General features: G+C 47.9%; 1 protein-coding gene across 1 annotated transcript in view; it reads left to right on the top strand.

The window, feature by feature from the left end:
• Positions 1–26,294, top strand: part of GET4 (guided entry of tail-anchored proteins factor 4) — a 621,709-nt gene that overhangs the window by 88,080 nt on the left and 507,335 nt on the right. The window contains exon 2 of the mRNA XM_069647221.1: positions 9,926–10,004. Within this exon, the coding sequence (XP_069503322.1) occupies positions 9,926–10,004 (79 nt within the window). The remainder of the gene's footprint in view (positions 1–9,925; positions 10,005–26,294) is intronic.

The following is a 26,294-nucleotide window of genomic DNA, read 5'->3' as shown; positions in this document are numbered from 1 at the left end:
CACAAAACACTTCAAAATCTACCCGTACGTCTCTAATGTCAAGTAAATTGTCTGTGCACAAATCCTCATGAAACATTAACTATATAACAGATTTGAAGTACCGCAGGCTAGACCCTTGCCACCTGGAACTGAAGCACAGAACGACACTGAGATGATGTCCAAATAGGTCAAGACAAAAGGGAAGCAACCCAGACTGGAAGAATTCTCAAGGACGCCGCAGCCAACGGAGGGAGCCAGAAGCAAGCAAAAGACCCCACAAATGGACACTACCCCAGCACGCAATGATCAACAGATCCTGGAGGCGATTGCAGACCTGAAATTAACGTGGGAAACTAAACTGGAGTCAGCCATGGTCTCACTCAAGGCACCACTGGAACTCAAAGTTGGCGCAGTCCAGGAGGATGTGAATCTACTCAGGCAAGATGTAAGAGCAATAGCAGAACGCACAGGCGAACTGGAAAATGAAGTGACCCCGAACACAGCTGCATGTGCGTCTCATGCATCGGAGATTCACATACTGAAGCAATACGTGAGCAACATGGAAAATAGAGCGGAGGTAGCTTGGGGGGGCTTCCGGAAGGTGAAGAGGGACATAACCCAATGGACTACGTTGAGACTACGTTGAGATGATGTTGCTGCAAGAAATAGGTGTAGGGGTGCTCACCAAGGGGCTCGCGATGGAGGGGGCAAACAGAGCCCTGACAAGGAAGCCACCCCCGGGAGCCCCTCCAAGACCAATAATAGCCAAAATCCTGAACTACCGAGACAGGGAGAAAATTCTGGAACACTTCCGGAAAGGCGTTACTATACAAAGGGCGTCCGCGGCCATTACGGCGTATCCAGAGTGCACATGCTGGTGCAGGGACGGTGATTGAATTATGGAACAGTGAAGAAAAGATTGCGGGAGGTGGGCCACAAATGCATGCTGATATACCCGGCGAAACTGAGTGTTTCACAAGAACAGAGCCCTGTTCTTTGACGCCCCTGAGGATGCGACAGAGTGGTTGGATGCCCAGAACTGCCCGATGGGAACGGACAACCAGGAGGATGGAACAGATAAGTGAGACGGTGATCGCAGAATCCGAGGTGCTGTATAAATTGTGACACTGGGACTTGAATATAAGATAGAGCAATGCTGGCTGGAATAGATAAGCTATGTGTCGAATAAGTAGATGTGAACTAGCATGGCGCTAGTTTAAAATTGCGGGAGGCACTATGGACTCGCTCTTACACCCCTATAGATAGTTTAGTTAGGTTACCGGTAGTGCGGCAACCTCCTGCTGCGTTCCTAGTATTGGGACTGCCGAGAAAGGACTAAATGCGGGATAGCCTGAGATCCAGGCATGGAGCTGGACAACAGTTGGCAACAGTTGGGAACGGGAAGGGATGGGGGTGGGAAGGGAGTTGGAGGGTGTGCAGTGATTTTAGTTAGGGACCGAACCTATTTCCACGCGGCGCAAGATGCAGAAGACAAAGGCGCACAGTGGCGGGTCTGGGTATGGATGAATGACAGGAGACCTCAAGATAGCTACCTGGAATGTCAGGGGGCTAAATGGCTACCTGAAGAGAAATAAGATCATGATGTACCTGAGAAGGCAGAAAGTGGACATTGCTCTATTACAAGAAACACATCTCACCAAAGAAAAACTAGAGGTGATAAAGAAGAAATGGAAGGGAACCACCGTGGGGGCAACATATTCGGCATATGACAGAGGGGTAATTACCTGGGTAGCACCGCATGTCCCCTTTCAGCTATTACAATCTGCGGTGGAGCCGGATGGGAGGTTAGTTACGATACGGGGCCTGATAGAAAACAGAGAAGTATGTATCATTAATATATATGCCCCAAATAAAGACACTGTGACCTACTTTAAGACCTTATATAGTAAAATAAGCCCCTTCCTGGGGGTGTGTGCTCATATGGGGAGGCGATTTCCACTGCACGCTGGACCCCAAGGTAGATAGGTCAGATGAGAAATTAGATAAACCCACCCTGGCAGTCAAAATCTTGAAGACCTTGTTGAGAGACTTTAAACTAGAAGACATGTGGCGACTACAACACTCATATGATAGACATTACTCGCATTATTCAGCCCCACACAATTTGTACACACGGCTAGACTATCTGTTTGCCTCCCCGGAGATAATAGAAGTAGTGCAGATGGAATATAGAGCTGGAGTCCTTTCAGACCACTCACTGCTAATCTTAACATGGCAGTACCAATCCCCCAGAGCTAGAATTCCAACGTGGCGGCTGCGAGCCGATGCACCAAAAGATAGTGTTTAGAGAGGACCCAAGGGAAGATATAGTAGAATATTTTGAATTTAATACTGGGAGTGTAAAATCGGCCGGCACCTTTATGGGTGGAGTTTAAAGTGGTGGAAAGGGGGTCAGCGATAGCAAAATCCAAAGGGCTGCAAGGAGGCATACTTCAAGGGCTGCAGGAGGCAGAGGTGGAAATCGAGACGGTCATGCAAAGAGGGGATAACACATTGGAAGGGGCTGACACCATAAATAAACTAGGGCAGGTATGTGAAGAGCACTGGGAGAGACTATGTAACTTAACTACAGGAAATTCGTGGAGAGATGACATGCTGGCGGGGACAAACCGGGAAGGTTGCTAGCATGGTTATATAAAAGCAGGACACAAAGACCGATGATTAGCAGTATATGGGGAGAAAGGACGGATACTAGATACCCAAAGGGAGTGAATGAAGAGTTCTTTGAGTTTTACAAACCATTATATGGAGATACGCAGGGGGGCGATTGGGATGAGATAGTGGAAACACTAGGGGACATTGGCCTGCCCAAATTTAAATGAGGAGGAGGAGGAGGAGGAGGAGGAGGAGGAGGAGGAGGAGGAGGAGGAGGAGGAAGAGACAGACTGAGACGACGCCCCAGTCACACTGGACGAACTAGAAGCAGTGATCGAGGCCCTACCCACCTGCAAAGCCCCGGGGGCAGACAGACTCCCTAGTGAGTTTTATAAAACATATAAAACGGAATTGTTGGCTAGGCTAAACTAAGCCCTTGAAATAGGAATGTTGCCAGAATCCCTACGGGAGGTAATAATCGTCCCGATCCCCAAATCAAATAAGCCGAGCATCGATCGTGGATCGTATAGACTGCTGAACCAGGATAGCAAGATTCTTACAGCTGTGTTGGCGGGGAGATTGAGACAGGCTAGAAGCAAACTTATTCATCCCGATCAGACTGAATATGTTCCACATAGAAGCATATCCGATAACCTTCGGAGACTTCACCGGGTCATAGAACAGACAGAAGGAGGGGGGGGCAAGAAGTTGCAATTGTTTCCTTAGATGCAGTCAAGGCTTTCGACTCTGTTAAATGGCCGTGGCTAATAGCAGCCTTACAGGAATATGGGATAGGGCCTGAATATCTGAAATGGGTTAAACTACTGTACAGTTCACCATTGACCAGAGTTAAGACAGGAGCGGTAATCTCAGAAAGATGGCAACTTAGTAGAGGTACCAGACTGGGGTGCCCCTGGTCCCCAATGCTAAATATTCTTGCACTAGAACCCCTAGCTATATACCTAAGACAACAGTACGGAGAGGTGGGGATTAAAGGAGGGTCACATCTAATATCATTGTATGCAGATGATATGTTGCTATATTTGAGATACCCAGAGGAAAACCTGCAATGCATCCTAGAAGTAATGGAGCGATTCATATCACTCTCGGGCATTGCAGTCAACCCTAAAAAGTCATGCATATTTCCCCATGGGAGATATAAAGGGATTCTACGAGAGCACCTACCTGTTCTACAAATACCCTGGGAGACCGATACCTTCAGATACTTGGGAATAGACATCTACCATGCTGTTGAGAATGAACACAAATATAATACAGAAAAGGCAGTAGCAGACATTGAGAACAGCATGAGATTCTGGGCTAAACTCCCATTCGCTATGGTAGGGAGGGCGGCTTTGTTGAAAATGGTGGCATTACCTAGGCTGATACACTTTTTCAGAAACATACCATTCTTTGTCGCATATGCAGAGGTTTCATCCGGCACAACAGTAGCAACAGAATAGCCCTGTGGAAACTACAGAATAAATATGATAAAGGTGGCATAAAACTTCCTAATTTCGAGATCTACCACTGGGCCAGCCAGATACAATACGTGGCAAGGTGGCTATCTGAAGACTCAACAGCTGAGTCCAGACTGCTGAGGTCGGACTGTGCTCCATTATTTCTGAAAGAATGGATATGGTTTCCCAAAGCTGCACCAAGGAATGCTGGAACTGGGATGGCAAATGTGGCGGAAGGCTTGTCAGGCCATGGAAAGCCCGACCCGGGGTCCCTGCAGGTGCCGCTAGTAGCACTGACGAATGGGGATGTACAACTGAGGCAGATGATACGCAGATATTGGGAACCGGTGGGTATTGCAACACTGGGAGATATATGGCAACACGGGAACATACTGGAATTTAACGCACTGGTAGTAGATATAGGCCTACATCTTGGGCAATATATCACATATACTAGACTAGTGCGACAAGTAAGAAAAACATGGTCTGAGATAGTGCTAGAACACCAACCAGACAGTGATGGATACAATACACAACATTACAGAGGGAGGGCATGAGGTCTCCCGGATCTACGACCTGCTGATGACTAACGTGGAGATGGAAGTGTTCCAGCTAAAACGGGATTGGGAAGAGGAAGTGGGAGAAAGTATGAATGATGGGCAGTGGGAGAGGGCTCAAAGGTACCATAAAAAGGTGTCCAGAAATGCAAGGTTTCAACAAATCCAGCTATATGTAACTCACAGAGCGTATATATGACCCCCCAGAGGATAGCTCGATTTAAGAACGCAGGAATACAAACATGTCCCAAGTGTGGAGAAGTAAATGCTGGCATGACACATATGTTCTGGGCGTGCCCAGAAATTGGTGAATTCTGGAAAGAAGTGGCCCACCTCCTGGCGGAGAAAGGCATTACGCTAGTGGTGGAATCGGTGTAGGCATGCATGATTGGGGAGGGGGGCTCCCTAGACCACGCAAGCTAAAGCATGTGAGTAAACTCAAAGACCTGGCTTACATACTGGCTAAGCACAGTATTGCCATGGGCTGGAAAGCATGTAATAGACACAAGATAGAGGTCTGGTGGAATGATCTTAAAAAGTAGGCAGAAACCGAAACGGCAGGATGGACCGAGGCAGTTAATTGAGTAGGAGAGGAAGAGGCAGATACATTGACGGCCTGGAGGCACTTGGTGGCCACATTGCCGGGGTCTACCCAGGAAAGTCCAAGTGGAAATGATACCTCCCAAGACACAGAAGAGGGTACATCCCAGGAGGATATTGCGGACGGCGAAATGGAATAGGCTCATGTTGTTGTGGGGGAGGGTAAAGGGGTCTTTGGCGGCTATGGTTTAAACATGACACGAGCTACGTAAAATGTATAACACATACCGCTAAATTTGTTTTATTTGATTGATTGTTGTAAAAAGTTAATAAAAATTGTTTTTAAAAAAAAAGTTTTGGAGGACAGTGTGATGTGAGCATTCAGACAGTGAAGGAGGTTCTCTTCAAAGGTCAAGGATGGGCCTGGGGGACGGTACATAGTGTGCAGGGAGATGGAGCTGGAGTCAGTAAGTTTTAGTTTCATGGAGAGTATGTCACTGTTGTTTGGGAGGGAAGTGTTCAATTGTCTAATGTGTAGGGTGTCGTTGTCGATCAGTGCTGCTCCCCCTCCTTTGGTGTTCATTCTATCTGCATTATATATGGTATAACAGGGCGGGAGGGCGATAAACGGGGCTGGGCCGGAGGCTGCATGGAGCCATGTCTCAGTAATAGCCAGGATGTCTAGGTTGCTAGTAGTGATGAGGTCGTAGATATCTATGGCATGGGGTGGAATGGATCTTGCACATTGGAGAGGAGTGGGAGTCAGTAGGTTTGCTCCAGATTTTGGATGCAGTTTTCTTTGTCATTCTGTTTGTTGTTGGTGGTAGTGGTGCGATACCCAAGGCAAACATTTCTTTTTACTGTGTTGGATGGTGTGGTAATAAGGCAAAGGCTAGGGATGGTTGAGTAGGCAGGGCAACATTCTCCTGTTTGTGGGCATGTTTTTTCTGGTATTCAGGTCTAAACCTTGAGTAGTAGTTGGGAGATGCAGGGACCAGACTGTGGGAGCAGGGGGCATATCAGTGACTGAAGTGGAAGCGGTCATGGTGCTATTGTTTTTGCAGATGTAGTCTGTTTGTTTGGTGTAGGGGTGAGAGTATTTTGCGTGTCGTGACTTGTTCGGGGGCTTCAAGGACGGTAGAAACCATGGGAGTTTTGGTAGCAATGAGGCTGCCTGAAGGTATGTCGATTTGGAGAACTTAGATGGTTGTTTTGTGGATGGGATGTTTCCTGAATGCGCGTATGGTGGATGCAAAGGGAACCAGAAAGGAGCTTGCAGTATTGTGTGATGTGTGGATTTTGCTGGGACAGTCGTTCTTCCCACTAGAAGTGCACCACTTTAGATGTGTGGGCGTGGATGGAAGCTCTGCAGTGTTGGGGCATAGAGGGCCTCTGATGGAGGTCATGCTAAGGGGGGGGAACCATATTGGAGGGGCTAGGGTGGCAGGAGTGGTTTCAGCAGCCTGAGGAGGCTGTGCCCAGTGATCTCAGGGCAGGGGGAGACGTGGTGCACAGAGCAATGAAACGCTTTACCTTGCACAGGGGTGCAGCTCATGTAGTATAACTCTGTGCTTCTGGTAAAAGTCTCTGGCGATCTAAGAGTTGGTAGGTCCAAGGTGGCAGCGTCCTGCGTTCCGATTCGGCCTGGACAGGCCAAGACTGGCATCAGGGCACCTTAGCTCGGCCCTTCGGTGCGGGCCAGCGGCAGCCAATCATGCTGCAGGAGGATGGAGTGTAGGTTTTGACTTCTAATCTGCATTGCTTTTGCAAATTTACGCTTCAACACCATAACTTTTGCTATGCTAAGTTCAAATAAAGATCACTACATTTATTCACAAAAGTTGCCAAGACACTTTTCATCCCCTTGGGTGTCGTGGATAGCAGGGACTGTCCTCTTCAGTCCCATATGGACGGGTGGGTGGGTCGGGGGGGGGTGTCACACCTCGGAAGGCTGTGCATGTTTCTCATACCCGGAGCACCAATCGTGGAAGGCGTGTTCCTTGTTGGCTCACTAAATGCAAGGTTTATCCAGCCATTTGACAGAAAACAAGACGTTTAGCCGCTCCGTTCCTATGGCTCTGAGGTTTCCCTGGAAATGGGCTGTTACAGCCAGCTGTTACCAGGGTAACACCTGCACGGCCTACCCGTCCGACTTTGTCAGGTGGCATTGTGTCAGGTGATTCAGGCGACCAATAGCCGCTCAGTGCCTCGTTCCGGCTCGAACTTAAGCATTGTTCATACTCCAAACGCTGCATCTGTTTGAAGTTACTACCTGACTATTTTTGTCTTCTGTAGTTCTTGAGCTACTTTTGCCTTTCTCCATTCAAATTCCTGTGTACCGACTCCTTCTATGTTACAAGGACTGCTCTGGGAATTCGTCTCGCTCTCCTCTGACTTCCCGTGTACTGACCCCTGCTACGTTATTTGGACTTTCTTTTCTGAATACCCATGCATCGACTAGAAATTATTGGATCCCAGCATCGATCATCGTGCACCTCAGAACGCTCTGCAGCCGGTGCACCATCCCGACTCCAGTGCGTCCCTCGTGCCGCCCGGGTCAGTCTCCCTTACTAACTTACCTTATTTGTTGTTTTCTCCCGTCGTTTACCACTGTATCACGCACTGTCATCCATATCCCAGACATTTGTGAAAGAACGGTAAGGAATCCTTCCTCCAATTGTCTAACCATGCGTTATTGTGAATCTACCTGATACTTAGTCAAACCTCTCATTCTGTTCTTGTAGTGATTAGCCACTGCGATAGTCCACACCATCATCTCTAGGAGGGAGGGGGAGACAGGTGGTTATCTAACGTTTCTTTTTTGGTTTACTTCTTTCACCTAAACTACCACTGACCTGTGTTTTTTCCTTTTCAGCTGGTATCATGGCAGAGCGTTTCCCCCCCGCTCTTATAGGTGATCAGTCCATTTGTCTGCTTACTTCACTCAGCAAAGGGGCATATCGCAGAGGTTTTTTTTTTCCCCTCCAGAGAGGCGGCTTAGGTTCATAACCTCAGGCTCCTCTATCAAGTCGGAAGCATAGGATTCCGAAGCCTTGCCGTCCCACACCAACTCATCACCAGAACGGTGAGTGATGGGGGGGGGGGGGGGGTCCATGCTGACCTCCAAGAGCTGCTATAATTTCCTCCCATACATATACAAAAAAGTAGAGGTGCAAGGACGCAGCCCTTCCTCACACCCTGATGGACACGAAAGGGCGCTGTGGGCTCACCAGCCATGCCACATCTTAATACAGCTTGATTGTTACTATACAACTCCTGGATCCGAGCAATCCAATGAGGGGCTTTTCTTTTTTCGTAGGACCAACCACAATTCATCTCTGGGGACTGTATCAGGCGGTCTTCAGGTCAAATTGTGTATAAATGCATATCCTTTAGCACAATGTACTTCTCATTTAATAAGAATAATCTGAAGCTTTGGTCCACCGTGCTGATGTGCTTCCGAAAGCCCGCCTGTAGGTCACTGATTACATTATTCTCATCAGCCCACGTTTGGTGGTGGGAACAGAACAACCTTTGCAAATATATTCCCGCTCCAATCCAGGAGGGAAATTGGTCTGTAGTTTTCTGGCGAGTCCCTAACCCGCCCCCTTCTTATAAATTGGGACTATAACGGCTTCCTGCCAGGTGGAGGATACTCTATTCAGTTTAATGTTTATTAAAAAGTTTACACAAGACACAGCCCCAGATTTCAACCTTGTCCTGATACAGATCTAACGGGACACAGTCAGGACCTGGAGCTTTGCCATTCTATTGGGAGGTTATGACTTTTGAGACTTCTGCCAGACTAAGGTGGAATGCCTCCTTGATAGCCTGCTCAAATATTTGGGACCCTCCCTCCCCCCGCCCGGCCGACCCCCCGTGATTGCAGTAGAGATTAGAAAAATTAAGCTCCCATGCTCCTGCAGGTATACCACATTGGAGTTGTCTCCTCCCCTGAGATTAGTTTCCAAAAAGCTCCTGAATCGCCCTCTTTGTGCGCTTGACTAAGTAAAGTCCATCCCTCAGTTGTGTAAGTCCCCTTTTTTGTGCAAATATATATTTTTGTTTCTGGAATCTAAGAAGAGCCCTGTCGACCCCTTTTCACGCTGACAAAGTTGCCGTTATCTGACGTTTTATTTGGCGGCTTTCATTGTCATACCATCTGGCTTTGTTTATTGCGTTTGTCCTGATTACTTGGGCCATACTGGTTATATGTGGGAGAAGATTATCTGTAAATCGACATTATTAACCCAGATTATTTAGGGTGCAAATCCTATCTATAGCTTGAGTGTGAACCCCCTTTGTACTAATGAACATGGAAGTACTCCTATTTATTTTATACTGTGTGAAGCTGGGAAAATTGCAAGAAAATTAGGTAGGGGGAACGGTTAACTCGTATATCACCCAAATCAGCAATATTCCAGCACCCATGGTGCCAATTCCACTGTACCTGGAATATGGATGGCGTTGCTCCCGTTACTCTGGTAGCCGTTAGAATATTATTTGACTCTGTGACTTGAGCCAATTCAAAGAGGAGCAATCGTGGGAGTAAGATCTTATCCATTGGGAAGGCCATACAGAATATAAGAAATGTGTTCTTTGTTTCGAGTCTGGCTTTTCAAACCTTGGTATATCTTATATGTACTTTCTTTTAAAATAAACTTGACGCTAGTTTGGTAGAATTGTGATTCTCTGAGTGCTTGCATGCAGCATCAAAGCTTATTGGATCTCAAACGAAACCGCTAACTTCATTTTCATTACATTATTTTTCAGGTATATGTCACAAAACAAACATGTAGAGGCAAGAGAATTAATGTATTCTGGGGCTCTGCTGTTCTTCAGTTATAATCAGGTGAGTGTAATTTATATATATATTTTTTTTATTTAATCTTTTATTTGTTTTCAAACAGTGCAACCAGTAGGGAATCGTAAGACATATCTGTATATACTCGACATCCTTTTTATATAGCATTGTCTAAAATTTCCTTTCTCCCTCCCCTCCCCCCCAAGAACAGAGCGAGAATAGAGTTTATGGCACATGAAGCATTTCTATCGGATTAGGGCGTGGTCTTACAGAGATACAGTTATACTTCCGATTTACCACTTCACTGAGATTGCATATACAGTGGGTAAGCATTTGCCAGTGGGCGCTCCCATATTCTGCAGTACCCATTCAGTTGTATTTAACCTTCGTTCTATATACCAGATAATTGTACTGGTTCATGAAACCAACCCCTTTTCACACATTTGGGGTTTAAGTGTAGGATAGACTGTACATCTTCCTGCAACCCCCTCCCCGCCCTCAATCCCCCATTGTGAGTATCCCTTAAAGTTATATGGGCTATGTTTCATATATATTACATCAGAAATACGATTACGGTGAGTAATGTATCCCATATATAATACATTACTCACCGTAATCGTATTTCTGATGCTTGCATCTGCTTAGGTTCACATGCTGTGCATAGGCCGACATCTAGTGGAAGCTGCAGAGTATTAGTTTGTTTTTTCGAAACACGAAAATGGGTGTCGACATAGGGCGTGCCAGTAATACTATCCCTAGTGTGACGTCCACTGTACCCATGATCCCTCACGCATATTGTATTTTTTTCTGACATGATAGATAAGACTACAAGCATCCATGCGCCTTCTCTCCTTCTCTCAGAGAGGAGGAAGGGCGGGTGCATGTGAATCTAAGCAGATACAAGCATCAGAAATACCATTACGGTGAGTAATGTATCCCTTCTGAGGCCTGTGGAATCTGCTTAGATCACATGCTGTGCATAGATTAGCTAGCAGTTTCAGAAGGAGGTGGGATGTGAGAAGGGTCATGAGCGAACAGATGTCTTAGAACCGCTTGTCCCACTTGAGTATCTGTCTTGGAATGAGTGTCAATGCAGTAGTGCTGAGTAAAAGTGTGAACAGAGCTCCATGTAGCTGCTTTGCAAATGGTGTCAAGGGGTACATTTGCAATGAAAGCCAGAGTGGCCCCAGTGCCTCTTGTAGAGTGGGCTTTTGGTGTAAAAGCCAGAGTTTTTCAGAAAGGGAGTAACACAGCTGGATACATTTGACTATCCATTTTGAGATGGTACCTTTAGAGACGCGATATCCCTCTCTGCCTGTAGCTACGGAGACGAACAGTTGGTCTGTCTTTCTTAGCGGTCAGGTCTTGTCTACATAGTAGAGGACCGCTCTTTGCACACATCTAGAGTGTGTAGTTTCACCTCAGCAGAGCTTTTGGGTTCTTGGAAGAAGGCCGGTACCTCAATGGACTGGTTAACGTGGAATTTAGAAATTAACTTGGGTGAGAACCTAGGATGAGTTTGTAGAACCAGTTTATCCTTATGAACAGTAAAGAAAGGATCCTGCACTGACAGAGCCTGAATTTCTATTTTTTTTATTTATTTAAAAGATTTACACAAAGATAAAAAAGCAAATCAAGTAATACAATTAAAACAAAGCAATTAAGTACACACAGAATATAATATACAAAGAACCATCAAAGAACTAATACAAACTCAGAAAATCATCCCAAATCTTTTCATGTAATCTCAACTTCCCTTGTCGCTTATAAATTACCCTCTCCATGGTTGAATTTCACTGACTCATCTTATGGATGTAATGGCTACTAAGAAGGCAGTTTTATAGGTCAGGTGTTTGAGACTAGCTTTATGCATGGGCTCAAAGGGGGCCCCATGACTTTAGCAAGCACCATATTAAGGTCCCATCCTGGTGCTGGGTTAGAAATTGGAGGGTGGAGTCTCTTAACCCCTTCCATGAATGCTTTAACCACTGGTACTTTCCACCACAACACCTTGTTATGGGAGGGGGGTCTAGGCTGATGGCGCCGCCAGGTGTACCTTGAGTGAATTAAATACCAATCCTGCGTCCTGCAGGTGGAGCATGTAGGTGACAATATTGGAAGGAGTACAATCAACTGGGTTGATCTGTTTATTCTGGCACCAAATAACGAATCTCTTCCATTTATCAAAGTAACAGTGTCTTGTGTTTGGTTTCCTAGATCCATGCCTCTATGTGGTAGATTGAGATGGCCAAACTCTATGACTTCAGGAGCCATGCTGCCAAGTTCATCGAGCTTGGTTGAGGATGCACTGTCTGTCCTTGGTGCTGGGATAGTAGTTTGTGCCAGCACGGGAGTTTGATGGGTTCGCACATTGCCAGTCTGCGCAGGTGTGGGAACCATGGTTGCCTCGCCCTTGGGAGCAACCAGGATGAGCGTCATTTATTCCCTGGGCATCTTGTTGACTAACTTCCCCATCAGAGGAGTGGGAGGAAAAGCGTAGGCAAACATCCCTGACCAGTTCATCCACAGGGTATTCCCCCTTGGAGCCTGGCTGGGGGAACCTGGATGCCAATCCTGGGCATTGTCTGTTTTCGCTTGTAGCGAATAGGTCTATAGTGGGGAAACCCCACTGCAAGAAGAGGTCTCCTACGACTTCTTCGTGTAGCCACCATTCGTGGTGTTCTGGGAGGGGATCTCTGCTCAAGGCGTCTGCTAGTGAATTGAGATCCCCTGGAACATGTTGAGATGACAGGTAATTGATCCGTCTGAGTGCCCATTTCCAAATTTTCTGGGCAAGCTTGGACAGATTTGGTGAACACGTCCCCCCCTTATGTAAAACATAGCTGTCGTGCTGTCTGTTAAGATCTGCCCCGACAGGTTCAACAGGTGGGGTTCGAACGCCTAAAGCGCTCTGAAGACTGCTAGAAGCTCTAGCAGATTTATGTGATTCTCGGCCACTGTGTGAGACCAGAGACCCTGAGCTGTGTGGTAAAGGTGTGCTCCCCACCCCGATAGGGATGCGTCTGGGTGACTATGGCCGGTATCTCCGGGTCGTAAAAGGGTTTCCCCTTTGACAGGTTCTTTCTTGTCCACTAGTGAAGACTCTGTACTAGTTTTGGCGAAACGACCACTAGATCATCCCACTGACCACTTGCCTGAGACCACTGTTTCGCCAAGCATTCCTGCATGTTGCATGCGCAGGCGCGCCTGGGGAACCAGGTAAATCCATGACGCCATCATGCCTAGCAAACCCATCGCTTTGCGCACCCTTATCTGGCGACCGGGCTGATATTGAGGAATTTGCAGTAGTAGATTCCGAATTCTTTCCTCTGATGGAAAGGCCAACCCCTCTTGCGTGTTTAGGACAGCTCCTAGGAACTGTTTGGAGGTGTTTGGCACCAGGCTTGATTTTTTTCTCGTTGATTGAGAAACCCAATTCGAAGAGGTCGATCGTTCTTTGGATGTTAGAAATGCAAATTACTGGGGTCTCCCCCGTGATGAGCCAGTCGTCCAGGTAAGGGTACACTGGGATTGCCTCCCTGTGTAGGTGTGCCGCCACCACCGCCGGTTCCTTGGTGAATACCCTGGGAGCCGAGGCTATACCGAAGGGCAGCACCTTGAACTGGTAGTGCTAACTGTCCACCTTGAAGTGCAAGAATCTTCTGTGCGCTGGGAACATGGAAATATGAAAATAGCCATCTTTCATGTCCAAAGTCGCCATGTAATCTCCCTTTTTTAGGAGGGGGATTAACTCTTGGAGCGTAGTCATGCAAAATGTTTGCGGCTTGACATACTTGGTTGCAGGGCGTAAGTCTAATACTGGGCGCATTGTCAAATCTTTTTTTGGCACAAGGAAGTAAGTTGAATAAATACCCTTGTTTACCTGGTTACCCGGGACGAGTTCTATCGCGTCCTTTGCGAGAAGATTGACGATTTCCTTGAGGAGGATCTTTTGGTGGTCCAGGGAGTGTATTTTTTGTATTGGAGGGTGGTTGCGGGGGTGCTCCAGCAGTTCGATGCAGTATCCTGCGGACACTGTGGACAGTACCCATCTGTCCGAGTTGATCCGTTCTCATGCTTGAGTGAAGTTGGAAATGCGCCCCCCTACTGGGGATGCGTGGGAAGGGACCCTGAGCGGAGCGACACTGTTTGCTGGGAGGCGTACCGCCTCTGCCTGGGCTGCCTCTCCCTCTACCGCTGCCCCTTTTGTTACCTCTACCGTAACTTTGGGTACTTTTTTGGTTGCCACCCCATGATGTACCCGGCCCCTGTGAGTAATTGGAACCCCTCTGGGAATTTTGTCCGCGTGCGCGACGAAAATTATTATTATTCCCTCTTTGGTTTGTGGGTTTGTTCGTCAATTGTCCCAGGGACTTTAGGGTATCGTTTTCATCCTTGGCAGTTTTGAGTGCCTCCTCTACTGCTTTGCCAAACAAGACATTCGGTTCCACCAGCATGTCGATAAGAGAAGCCTGTGTCTCGGGTTTAAACCCGGACTGTCTGAGCCAAGCGTGTCTCTTGATGACGGTGCCCTCTGCGATGAGCCGGCCTGTATAATATGCGGCGTCGAAGGTCGCCTTTAGAATGCACCCGGACACCGATCTACCCTCCGACGCGATCTGGGCTAACTGGCCCTTTAGTGGTTCAGGTGCGGAGGCGATGAGGGCAGCTACTTGCTCCCACTGGTGGCAGTTATAGCTTGCCAGCAGAGTGGTGGTATTGGCGATTCTTGCCTGGTAAGCGGAAGTGGAGTCCACCTTTCTTCCCAACCCATAAATCTGCTTGCTCTCCTTGTCTGGGGGAGCATCAGATGATGACAGGGGTGTCCCCGCTCTCTTCCTGGTGTTAGTGACTACCAACGAGTCGGGCTTAAGTTGACCCCTTATATAAAGTGGGTCTGATTAGGCGGCCCTGAAATGTTGTTTTAATTCTGGGGTTGACAGCCCTAGTGAGATTAGGGGTGAGGAGGGAAGGGTCAATTCGTCGTTGGATGGACTTCAGAATTGGTATGGTTTGGGCGATGTGTTTCTTATCCCCCATGATCTCTTTTGCAAAGTCCCTCTCTTCTTGAGCCCTTGAGTGTCTATGTGAAAGTACTCTGCTGCTCTAACTAAGATCTCATTCAGTAGAGGCTGATTAACCACAGGTGAGTCAGTGACCGGTGGTTCTTTGTTAACAGGCGAGTCTAGATTATAGACCTCTGCCTCGTCTTCCTCCTCCTCCTCCTGGTCCTCGTCGTCTCCGTAATAATCGACTCCTGCTTGGTCATCCAGCATTTATATGTCTGGGTCTTCAGCATACTGGTGGTAAGGTTGAATAGAAAATGGGTCTGAAATCAGGCGCTGAGCTTGAGTTTCATTACAAGGCCTTTTATTGGGAGGCTGAGGGTCTTTGGATCCTGAAGGAGTAGAGTTGTCAGCGGTAATATGATAACTCGGAAAATAATCAGGGTTTTTCTAATAGAAATCAGCCATAAATGACATTCTCCTTATTACCCTGTCGATGTCTTCAGAGTTCCATTCCCTGGAGCTGGGGATAACCACCTCCTGCTGAGGTTCATCTCCTATTCCCATACCTTTTAGAGTGGGAGGGATAACTTTAGGTTTAATGACAGGGTCAGGGGGTCTTAGATTTATCCTTATCTAAGGATCTATGTTTGTCCTTCTGGACCTGGGGTGAAAATGTTGTCTCTGAAGACTTTTGCTGCTGTTAGTCCCCTTTACCATGAGTTGCGGAGTGTTTCCCTGATGGTCTGGCCTTCTCTGAATCTTTTGACGCCTGGCGCCGAGATTCGGGGGTGTGTAGGCTAGCTTCTGTATCTTTAGAGTGTGAACGTCGAGACTTGGAGGCAGACTTGGAGCCGAGCCTAAGTGTTCAGCTTTGGGGTGGAGGTCCGATTCGTCTTCTGACGACCATACCTCCGTGACTTTGGGGAGCGAGGCACTCTTGGCAACTGGACGGTTGCCGTGTGTTGTGAGGCGATCTCGACCTGGAACACCCAGAGGACCCCGATTCTGTGGACCGCTCTCTATGTGCCTCCTTTTTCTGAGCACTCGAGTGTCGAATCTCGGCTGGGCTTAGTGTGTTTAGGTGTAGTAGAATGGGTAGCGCTCATGTCGCCGGGTGTGTTTCCCATAACTGCCCCGCCGGACAATCCTCCGAGGTCGGGGACTAGTGCTTGGGTGTCTTTCGACGCCGCTGTGCCCTCGCCGTCCGAAATGGATCTCACCGCTTCCATGGCCTCGAGCTGCCTGGCGTGATGGGGCCAACGTTTAGTGGAGCGGTCCTTTAGTGTTTTAGCCTTAAAGAGATTACATGCTCTGCAGTTAGCTTTGGGGTGGTCCCTAGGCAAACAGATTACAGATGGTATGTTTGTCAACCCAAGGGAACTTGCGGTTGCACTTGGGGCAAGATTTAAATGGAGTATTCTCCATATGTTACCTAATGGCAGTGGGCGAGTGTATGTAGGAAATAAAGCAAGTGTGATTATGTCCACCCCCCACTCTCCCTAATTGCAGGGCCTACGCAAGAGGCCTTCCGAGGCCCGGGCTGAGGCCTTCTGAGGCCCAAAGTCCGTCGTGCAGTCTTGACGGTTGTTCGTTCTTCAGACCAGCGTCTATCTTTGATCTCTCGATGTGGGATTGGAAGAAGAGATTTTTAGATTAATTATGAGTAAATGGCTGAAAGCCAGGGAACAATGCTTCCGACAAGTATGGCGGAAAAAAACAATCTGAGGGTCCTACACGCGAGACGGATCATGGGTACAGTGGACGTCACACTAGGGATAGTATTACTATATATATTACAATGTTGTCAGCGCATGCGGGGGACGCAAAGTTCTCTATGGCCAATGCATATGATGAGTGGCATATCCCCTTCCTCAAAGAAAGTCCGGGATCACTTGGAAATAGGATTTTTGCACTTGGGTTTAATTTCCGCTCTAGGGGTAATCGTGCAAGTCAATATAGTGGGGTAACCCAGTCCCCTTGTGTGCATGTTTGGCCATACCTAGCTCAGATGTCAGTTGATCCGCCTCAGTTGCACCTCTCAGCTGTCCGTGTTTTGAGTTTATGGGTCCAGCTGGGTACGCAGTGCCCCCCTGAGAGAGGATTTGTACGCATACCAGCATTTAAGGGAATTATTTTCGGGTGAGAATAGTACAGCTCCACAAGCTGTCTGTAACCTCTGTCGGACGTGGTGTATTGTTGCTAGATCTTCAAGATGGAAATCCCTTCGGTTCCTCTGGAAAGGTACATTTCAGTAAGACTGAGGCATGGTTGGATAGAGTGATGGGTAGTATGTCAAACTGATCAATCATGCATGTAATATTCAAAGCTTATAGGCCAATAATATAGCCTAGCCTGAGTGTGGGAGCTGGCTTCAGGTTGACAGTGCATATGAGAGGGTGTTTGGGTTTGCTAGCCACTGCAGCCAGGCCCCATGTGGGCCTGTTTGAATTAAACCCTGATTAGTATGTGTGTGCTGCCACCAGCTACATGGCTCAACAAAAGATAGATCCACTGAGCCTTTGTTAGTTAATTAGGCTGGTCGTGGCAGAGGGAAGGTTTGGCCCTCCCCCTTCTGAAATGCCATCCGAACTTAAATATGACAGGGGGGGACTGCACCTGCAGGCTGAGTCCACCCAGAGTACATAGGTCTATGTGCACGTGGTGCTATGAGCATAGGAAAATGTGTGCGGATTAGATCCACACATTTTCCTGAGGTTGATCTACCATCATTAATTTTCATTTAAAATGTTAAAAAAAGCCCAGGCGAGCGAGCGCACACCCACCGTGCGGATGGACTAATTCCTCAGAGTGTCTTTGACTCACCAGTGTCGTCTGAGACCATAAAGGGAAGGTTATCAATATAGTCTGTAGTAATTTGCGACATGTCTACCAGCAGAAACCTGATTGAGTTAGCAAAATGTACTTTATTGCCTGAAAGATTGCCATACCTTTTGTACTTCTGCTAATGGCTAGAAAATAGTTCACTGGATCACTTAAGTGAAGCCGCACATTGTCCACAAATAGACCTAGTTTAAGTACCTTATCTGTCATCACTAAACCAGTGATCGCCAGGTTCTCCTTGATTGCTATGTCCAAAAGTTCCATGACTATCGCATGAAGGAGAGGGAGGACTACCCTGTCTTGTCCCCCCATTCCAATGCAAATGCTTCTGATCCAATACTATTCACCCTAACTCTGATGGGGAGGTTGAATGAAGTAGTTGGTGATTTCTGTGGGTCGTACCCGGTCTAAGACTGCCTCCTCCCGCTCCCTCACCATCCTTCTTTCTAATCTTTGCCTCTCCGGACTGTAGGCCACAATAGTATCTGCCACGGTTCCCATTTCATAATATCCCTGCTTAAGGCAACCTAAGATTTTTATAAACCCAATCTAGCAAAATATTGCCCATCTGCTGCGTCTTCTTTTTTTATCTCTGATAAAAAGAGCCTGATTGTAATTTCAATCGGTTGACCATGAGCTCACCAAAGCTTGTATCTTTTTTTCCTATGAGACCTTTCTCCTTTTTCTTCCTAGAGCCTTCCATAATAGACATTCCCCTCATGAAAGCCTTTGCAACTTCCCAAACGCTGCTCAGAGCCACTTCAGCAGTATCCATAATCTCAATTTTCTTTTCTTTAGTCTTCTAGGCAAGCTTTGAATACAACATGACTCGGAAGAATGTTCACATTGGCACCTTTTGCGTGATGGTCTTGTGAATTGAATGTCACAAAATCATGGTCTAATACCCCACCACTCCTATTCTGTAATTGTTTATTTATAGAGCGCTTATACAGAGGTGAAGTGCTTCAAAGCGCTTCAGTGCAGGACGGAACAGGGAAATACAGAGTCATTCTTAAGCCTTGAAACTTCTGAATGATCTTGCAAAAATGACCAGCAAACTTGTTCTGAAGGCCATACTACAAGTGCAGGTGTAAGAAAAGGAAGGAGCGAAGGGGGATAAGAGGGAGAAGAACATACAATCTTTAGGCTACCATACTCGATAGTGCAAGTGCGTGTGTGTGTGACAGATGGTAAGGAGCTTAAGCAGGGTGTGGTGAGAAGGACAAACAAAAATCTACCGTACTAAGCCTGGCGGTCTAGGCCCAGTACATTCTAGGTAACGTAAGTGCCAGACATGGAATGAAAGGGAGAGGGGTAGGGGAACAAATGCCTCCAGTCCAAGGCCCTGGGTCAAGTACCGAGCGGTTACCATTCTCAAGGAATGAGTAGTAAAGTGCAGAAGTGGTGGGTGGAGGATAGAGGCCTGGGGCAAGTGCGAGGTCTGGCGGGTAGCCTGAGACCTGTGTGGATCTGGAGGTGCAGCAGACGACCAGTCCGCAAACAGAGCTGAGTTAGGGAGAAGGGAGGAAGGGGCGGTAGGCAGAAATAGAGAGTGAGTTAACAAGGGAGAGCGGAGGAAGAGAAGAGGAAGGTCTTGAGGAGTTTCTGGAAATTAAGGTGATCAGGCTCAAAACAGAGAGAGGCAGGGAGGCTGTTCCAGACAGAAGTGCCTGCAGAGGAAATAAATCTATCCCAAAATCTCTGTTTTGAAAATCGGCTCACACTGAGAGAGTTGGAGGCAGACAAGCAGAGGGCTAGAGAAGGAGAGTATTTAGGGAGAGAGAGATGTAGGTAGTGCGGGCACCGGCCCCAGAAAGCCTTGTGGTCTATGCAGAGGGTCTTGAACTTGTTCCTTGTAGCTACGGGGATCCAGTGGAGGGATTTCAGTGCCGGCGAGATGTAGTCCCTGGGCTGGAGGACAAGGATAAGTCTTGCGGTCCTGTTCTAGATGACTTGTAGAGGTCGGAGAGTGTAAGTAAGAAGACTGAGAAAGAGACTGTTGTAATAGTCCAGTCTAGAAAGAACTGACAGTAAGCCTCAGGGGGAAAGTGAGAAAGTCGAATACCTCTGGGGAGTTGCAGCTAGTAGTGAGATTTTTTAGAGATGTCCCAGATTTGAGCAGAGAAGGAGAGAGTGGAATCGAAGATGACCCCTGATTTTTTTTTGCCTCACTAGTGGTTGAAGGCACAGGACCAAGGGAGGCCGGCCATAGTGACAGTGGGAAAGCAGGAGCAGGGGTCCCAATGATGACGATCACTGTCTTGCTGGCATTGAGGCAGAGATTGTTCGCAGCACACCAGGACTGAATTGCGGACAGTCTGGGATGAGCGAGGAGGAGGAGGTGGCCGTGAGTAGCCTGAAGGAGAGCTGTGGGTCATCCACATAACACTGAAGACAGAGATCTTGCGGGCCAGAGGGGCTATGTAGACATTGAAGAATCAGGGGGATAGGTTAGATCCCTGGGCGAGACCACAAGTAGAGAGAGTAGTAGCTGAGAGAAAAGACCCCAGTTCCATCTGGGAAGGACTGTCCGAGAGAAAGGAGGCAAGTCATGACAGGGCCTGATCTGTGATTCCCCAGGGTGTCACAGAGACGAGATATCAGGTTGTTGTGGTTTATTGTGTCGCAAGCGGAGGAGAGGTCGAGAAGAATGAGGACCGAGGGAGAGTTGGAGTCTTGATTTGAGAGCAGGTTTTCACAGGTGTTCAGAAGAGCAGTTTCTGTGCCTCTGGATGCTCTGAAGCCAGACTGATGGTCATGGAGACAACCAACCGATTCTGTGTGGAGGGTAAGCTGAGAGATTGCCAACTTCTCAAGGAGTTTTCCCAGGAAGTGAGTGATGGAGATTGGTCAGTAGTTTGCCGGAATGGAAGGGTCGGTGGAAGGTTTGTTGAGCAGAGGGTGCACAGGTGTGCTTATGAGAAGTGGGGAAAACTCTGGCAAAGGAGAGGTTACAGAGGTCTGCCGAGCGAGATTGTCAATGTTGTCCTTGATGGTTTTGGAAGGGCAGGGGGCCACCTGTTTGGAAGAGGCTTTCATAGATCGGATTTGTCTGGAGACCTCCTCAGGTGTGACTGGGGAGAGGATGGCCCAAGAGATGTTGCAAGAATGGGTGCAGAGGTGCGAGTGGCCAGAATGTCCTGTGTTTTGGCTGTGAAGTGAGCAGCCAGGGCCGAGCAAAGTGCCTGGGTGGGTGCAGTACAAGATGACACTGCAGTAGGGTTGGCCAGTTCCTTGCAGACTTTGAAAAGTTTGGCCGTGTTAGATGTTGCTGAGATGCAGGCTTGAATATGGACTCTCTTTGGATCTTATGAGGAGTCTGTATTGCTTTTGAAGAAGGCTGCAGGCTAGTTTGTCAGAAGGGGGATGTGTGAGGATCTCCAATTCCGTTCTGCTGCTCTGCACTTGCGTTTAAGTGCAGCCAAGTCGGAGTCATATCAAGAGTTGCACTCTTTGGCAGGCTTCACTCGGACCCTCATGGTAGGGGCAAGAATGTCGAGTGTGTTGGAGATGTAGAGGTGAAGGTTAGTGAGGGTTGTGTTAGGGTGGGAGTCGGCCGCAGGAGTCCAAGGAGGAGAGTAGGTGGAGGCAAAGGCAGCCGCAGGCACTCTTCATGGGTCGGAAGCCCTTGATGGTGGTCGGCGGTGCAGGGTGTGCCAGTGCTAAAGGATAAAAGAGCTTCAGGTGTGAAGAGAGGAGAGTGATCGGTCCAGGAGAGTGAGGTAGTGAGAGGGATGTCGGTAGAGATAAGGGCATCCAAGGTATGGCCTGCAGTGTGTCAGACCAAAGGGTAGAATGGAGAGAGTAAGAGAGTTGCATATGTTGCGGAAAGGACCTGAAGAGTCGGTAGAGTGAAGGTGTATGTTTAAAATCCCCCAGCAGGAGGAGTTGGGAAGAGGAAAGGAGAGCAGAGGCCAGGTATGCCCATTCTGCAATGAAGTGGGTAGACTGCCCTAGTGGCTGATGGAAGGTGGCCAGAGTAAGAGAGGAGACTGGGGAGAGGGAGAGAGCGCTTGCAGACCAGACATTGAAAGGAGGATTAGGCCTGAGTGGGAATAACACAAACGTGCATCCACTCAGGAAAGATGAGGACTACCCCACCTCCTGGACTGTTGGGCCTGGGCTCAGAAAGGATCTTGTAGCCTTCAGGGAGAAGTGTGTCAAAACGCTGACAGAGCTGTCCTTAAACCATGTCTCGGTGAGGGCAAGAACATCAAGATCCAGAAGTTCAAGGAGGTGGCAGATGTCGGAGGAGTGTTTGACACCAGAACTAAGAGGAGGTAGAGGACCGGAAGATGACAAGGATGTCAGTGGGGAGAGCGCAGGCAAGGGAGCCAGACAGGTTGTAGGCAGCAAGGGAGCTGTGGTTATAGAGGCCATGCGGTCAGAACGAGGTGAGGGAGCAAGGGAAGTTGTGGAAGCAGATGACAAGGCAGCCTGTGAGGAGGAAGGTGGCAAGTTGATAAGCAGAGGGAGGAGCCTATCAAAGAGTAGGAGGTTGGATTGAGGCCCTTGTACCAGGATGTTACCATTCCAACAGACATTTATGATGACCCTGGAGGTGGAGGAGGGGGCAAGAAAGATCTCCCAGCGGGTGCCACCATTTATGTATGAGGGAGAGTAAGGAGAGAGCAGAGCAACCATTTGAAGAGTCCATAGGTTGGGTGAAGAAATTACAGAGAGTTTGTTGGTGAGAGTCACTCTGGCAGAAGCCCTGACGTAGGTGTCGGCGATGGGCAGGCCTGGGTTGGAGCCCAGTGTATCCTTCTTGAGTATCATCCGGCCAGACTTAGTGAGAGGTGAAGGGTAGGAGATAGAGAAGCAGTTCAAGAAAATAGCAGACCTAGTAATTGCCATAGAGAGGGTATTGCTTAACCAGGCAGAGCAGCTGAGGTATGTGGGTGGGGGCTGTGGGGGAGTGGGCAGGTGGCACACAGGGTAACTACAAACAGGACTGGAAAAGGGAAACAATGGGAAATGAAGGGTAGGAGCAAGAAACGGACAGAGCAGAGGGCAAAGGGAGTGTCCAGCAGGAAATACAGATGCAAGCACCTAAACACAATTTTAAACTAACTGGTACAGACAATGCAGGATGAAAACACACGTCAATTGGAATGAAGTGACACAGGTATTGCAGCCCAGCAGTACAGAAGTGGAGGCAGAAGAGGTTATGGCAATAGGGAGTGAAAAGCAATATGAAGTATGGCCATGCCGATGACCGCAGAGAAAAGAGCATTGAGAATGAATGGAGGGGCCAAGTGTGAAAAGTCGAGGAGGGATGGGGCACGCAACAAAGCTACAGTCGGCACTTACATGGTGGCAGAAGGGGATGCCACAGTCCATGGGCCCATGGATGAAGTTCCGGCAAAGTGGAGCATGGTTTTTTGCCACTAATGAGGTGCTGTAGGGAAGGCAGGGAGCATGGGCGCTTTCCCAGCCAGGCCCAGCCAGGGCCTTAGTTGTGTGCCTTGAGTGGGGGCCGGTGTTCACCTGCCGGCAAATGCGATTGGCTAACGATGGAAACAGCTGGCCAATCACTGCAGGGCAGGGGAAGGAGATGAGGCACTCCAGTGCCTGGGAAGAGCGGCGGCCATAATGATAGGGCAGGCCATGCTCCGCAAAATCAATGCCATCAGGATGTAAGAAGCACAAAGATGATGAATGAGGCAGCAGGGCCTCCCCCATGCAGAGACAGTTTGTTTTTCTTTTTTTTCTTTGTTTTTCTTAGATGCCCCCAAGTCCACAAAGTCAATTCTGGTTTAGGGGATGTGGATGGCAGAAGGTAAATCCCCAGTTGTCTGCATGTACTGTTCTCCAGGCGTCTCACCAAAAAGAAAGTGCTCCAGGCACTGTTTACGATGCTCTCCCTCCTGTGAGGAACCTGAGAGCATCCTCCCCTTCTTCTTTTCCCTCTGGATCCTCCTCTCAGGTGGCCAGAGTGGTGGATATGCAAGGGAGGATCACCTGGGCGGAGGGAACTTGGGGAGTGGGTAGAGGACCTTGTTGGGTATGTTTTTCTGAAGTCCAACTGGTGTGGGACTCTATAACACTTATCTCTTGATATTAGGGACCCAACTTTTAATATAGGCCTGTACTACACAGGTCGGTAGAGTGGCCGAGCCGCCAGGCTTATTTTAGGAGGGTTAATGTGAGCTGTATCAGTAACAGTAAATCTGTAAACACTTACAAACTTATTTAAAATGGAATATATTCTAGCCAAATCAATCAATCAAACTAAAAAGGCAGCAACTAATAATGACATTCAATTGAAGATGGATTTAAATTAATATAAGAATCAATAATGCAGGTGAGTAATTTCTTTCTATGCTACACAGTTCCAGCACATGGAGTGACATCAATAAAGGTCAGTAATAGCACATATATAATCACCTTTACACATTGAGCCTGGGAGAGAACGTTTCAGAGTTATATAGAACACACATTAGCAACTGTTAAGTAGTCATTTCTCCCAGAGGGATGTGGGTATTCTTTTTCCTAGCAGAAACAAGTGTTAGACAATTAAAACCTATGGAGGAACCAGCACTGCCAAAGGCGAATAGGGTTGCGAAGAGGAGCCTTTAGGGAACCAGGATAATCTGTCAAGGGGATAGTTCAAGTGCTGATGCAGGTGTTCAGAGAAAAAAGTTATTCACACAGTCAGTAGTTCTAGAAGAATTCCAGGAGCTCAAGAGGAGCCTGTCTACCTGCCTACCTGATGGTGCACAAGCTGCAAGGCCTGCACCAGTGAGTGGAGGTCATCTCTCTATGGGTGAAAATGGCACTTCCCAAACCAGGAAGCACCAAAAATGGCACAAGGTAATTACACCCCAAGCCCTCAGTACCTTAAAGATTAAGAAGTTTTCCAGCTGGTTTCCTTCCTCATGCAGTGATGCAGACCTTGGTTGTGGGGACGGAAGGGGTGACCTTTGCTGGGCTTCTGCGGCAGCTCTCTGAAGAGGGACTTGGCAGCAATAGATTCCACTCATTTCTCGATCTGTGATTTTGGTGGCTTTTTTTCGGCGCCAAGGAGGAACGAATATCTCCAGTTGGACTTTCCTCAGCCACTCGGTCCGGAATTCTAGTGAGGGAACGTTTGATGAAGAATTCCTGCTTCTGTATGACTCCACGGATGCCTGCGCAGTTTCAGCCCGATTCATTCTTTGGAAGACAATGACCTTGATGGTCCAGACACCCCGGGTATTGGGATATTGCAGCCCAGGAAGGTTGCAGCAATTTGGGGGTTCAGGCAAAATGAAGCGGGTCTCTGGGCTAATTGGTCCCACCAGCCTAAGGGAGGAAGTCGTCATTGGCTGATCTTCCCTGTCGATGTGAATACGGGGTTAGCACCGGTGCAAGGCTTCCTCAGTGCTTTTGGGGTCCTGGACAGTGCTGCTGGCGTCTCTGCTCATCCTCTTCGTCAGATGTCTTGTTCCAGTGGTCGACTCTGCTTGTAGTCCCAAAATCCTATGCAGAATCTAATTCATTCAGTCGAGCAGCTGTCAATCACCTGAGGGTTGGCTGTCCTCTGGGACAGCCAGCCGCCCAGTTATAACTGGTTTCAGCCAGCCATTCCTACAAAGGACAGCAAAGTTGTGGCTCCTCCCTCCTTGCCTTACCAGACACACTGGAGCCTGGGCGGGTTTCAGGGCTGAAGCCCACCAAAGGCAAAACACACAAAGTACTCAAACCTAGTCTAAATGATAAAGTAAAAGCCCAAAAGGAACTGGCAAACGAAAAAAGGAAGACTGGGGCCATTTTGCAAAAATGGTCACGATGGGTACTGTACTGCAGCTGAGAAATCAGCCTACTAGTACCCTGCACACAAGGTAGTAAAAGGGAACCACTGCCACGAGCCAATAAGTCAGTCAGTGTAACAAAAAGTTACATAAGTGGGATAAGGAGTTATAATGTAACCCTCAGCACGCCACATAGGGCGGTGTGTGTGCTGAACCCACAAAAGAAAAGGTAAGTAAGGTGAAAGTTATCTTTCTATAACAAAATGTATTTAAATATTAAGAAAAGTCAAGTGACTTCTCAGTGGCACTGCACAGAGGGTGCTGTGTATCACTATGCAAAAAGCAGATGCCTCTGGAGTTTAACAGACTCCATTAAACGGTAAGAATTAAAAATCCCAGTCAGAGAAACAGAAGGAGAGAGTGGGGAAAAAGGGCCACTCAGGAGATTAAAATAAAAAAAGTCCAGAGTCCAGCAAAAGTGCTGGGGTGTCATAACCAAGGCATTACAAATATTTAGGCCCTTAATTCTGTTTTGTTGGGTGGTTACTGTGACAGCATGAGAAATAGTCTCAGTAGGGACCTTGGACCAACACCGTTGAAATTTCGTGGGGAGAGAAAGCTTAGTTCTAGGGAGAGTATAAGGAAAAGCAAAAGGAATCAGCCTATGGTTTGGTCCGATCATTTTCTAAGAGTTAAACACCTGTAAACCATGGATATTTGACAAGATCAGATCAAGCTGGTTGCGCCCAATA

This window comes from Ambystoma mexicanum, chromosome 2q (assembly GCF_040938575.1).
Source record: "Ambystoma mexicanum isolate Mex_15411 chromosome 2q, UKY_AmexF1_1, whole genome shotgun sequence".
In the NCBI taxonomy this organism is placed as follows: Eukaryota; Metazoa; Chordata; class Amphibia; order Caudata; family Ambystomatidae; genus Ambystoma; species Ambystoma mexicanum.
The sequence above is the reverse complement of the archived record's forward strand: the minus strand, read 5'-3'. Positions and strand labels throughout refer to the sequence as shown.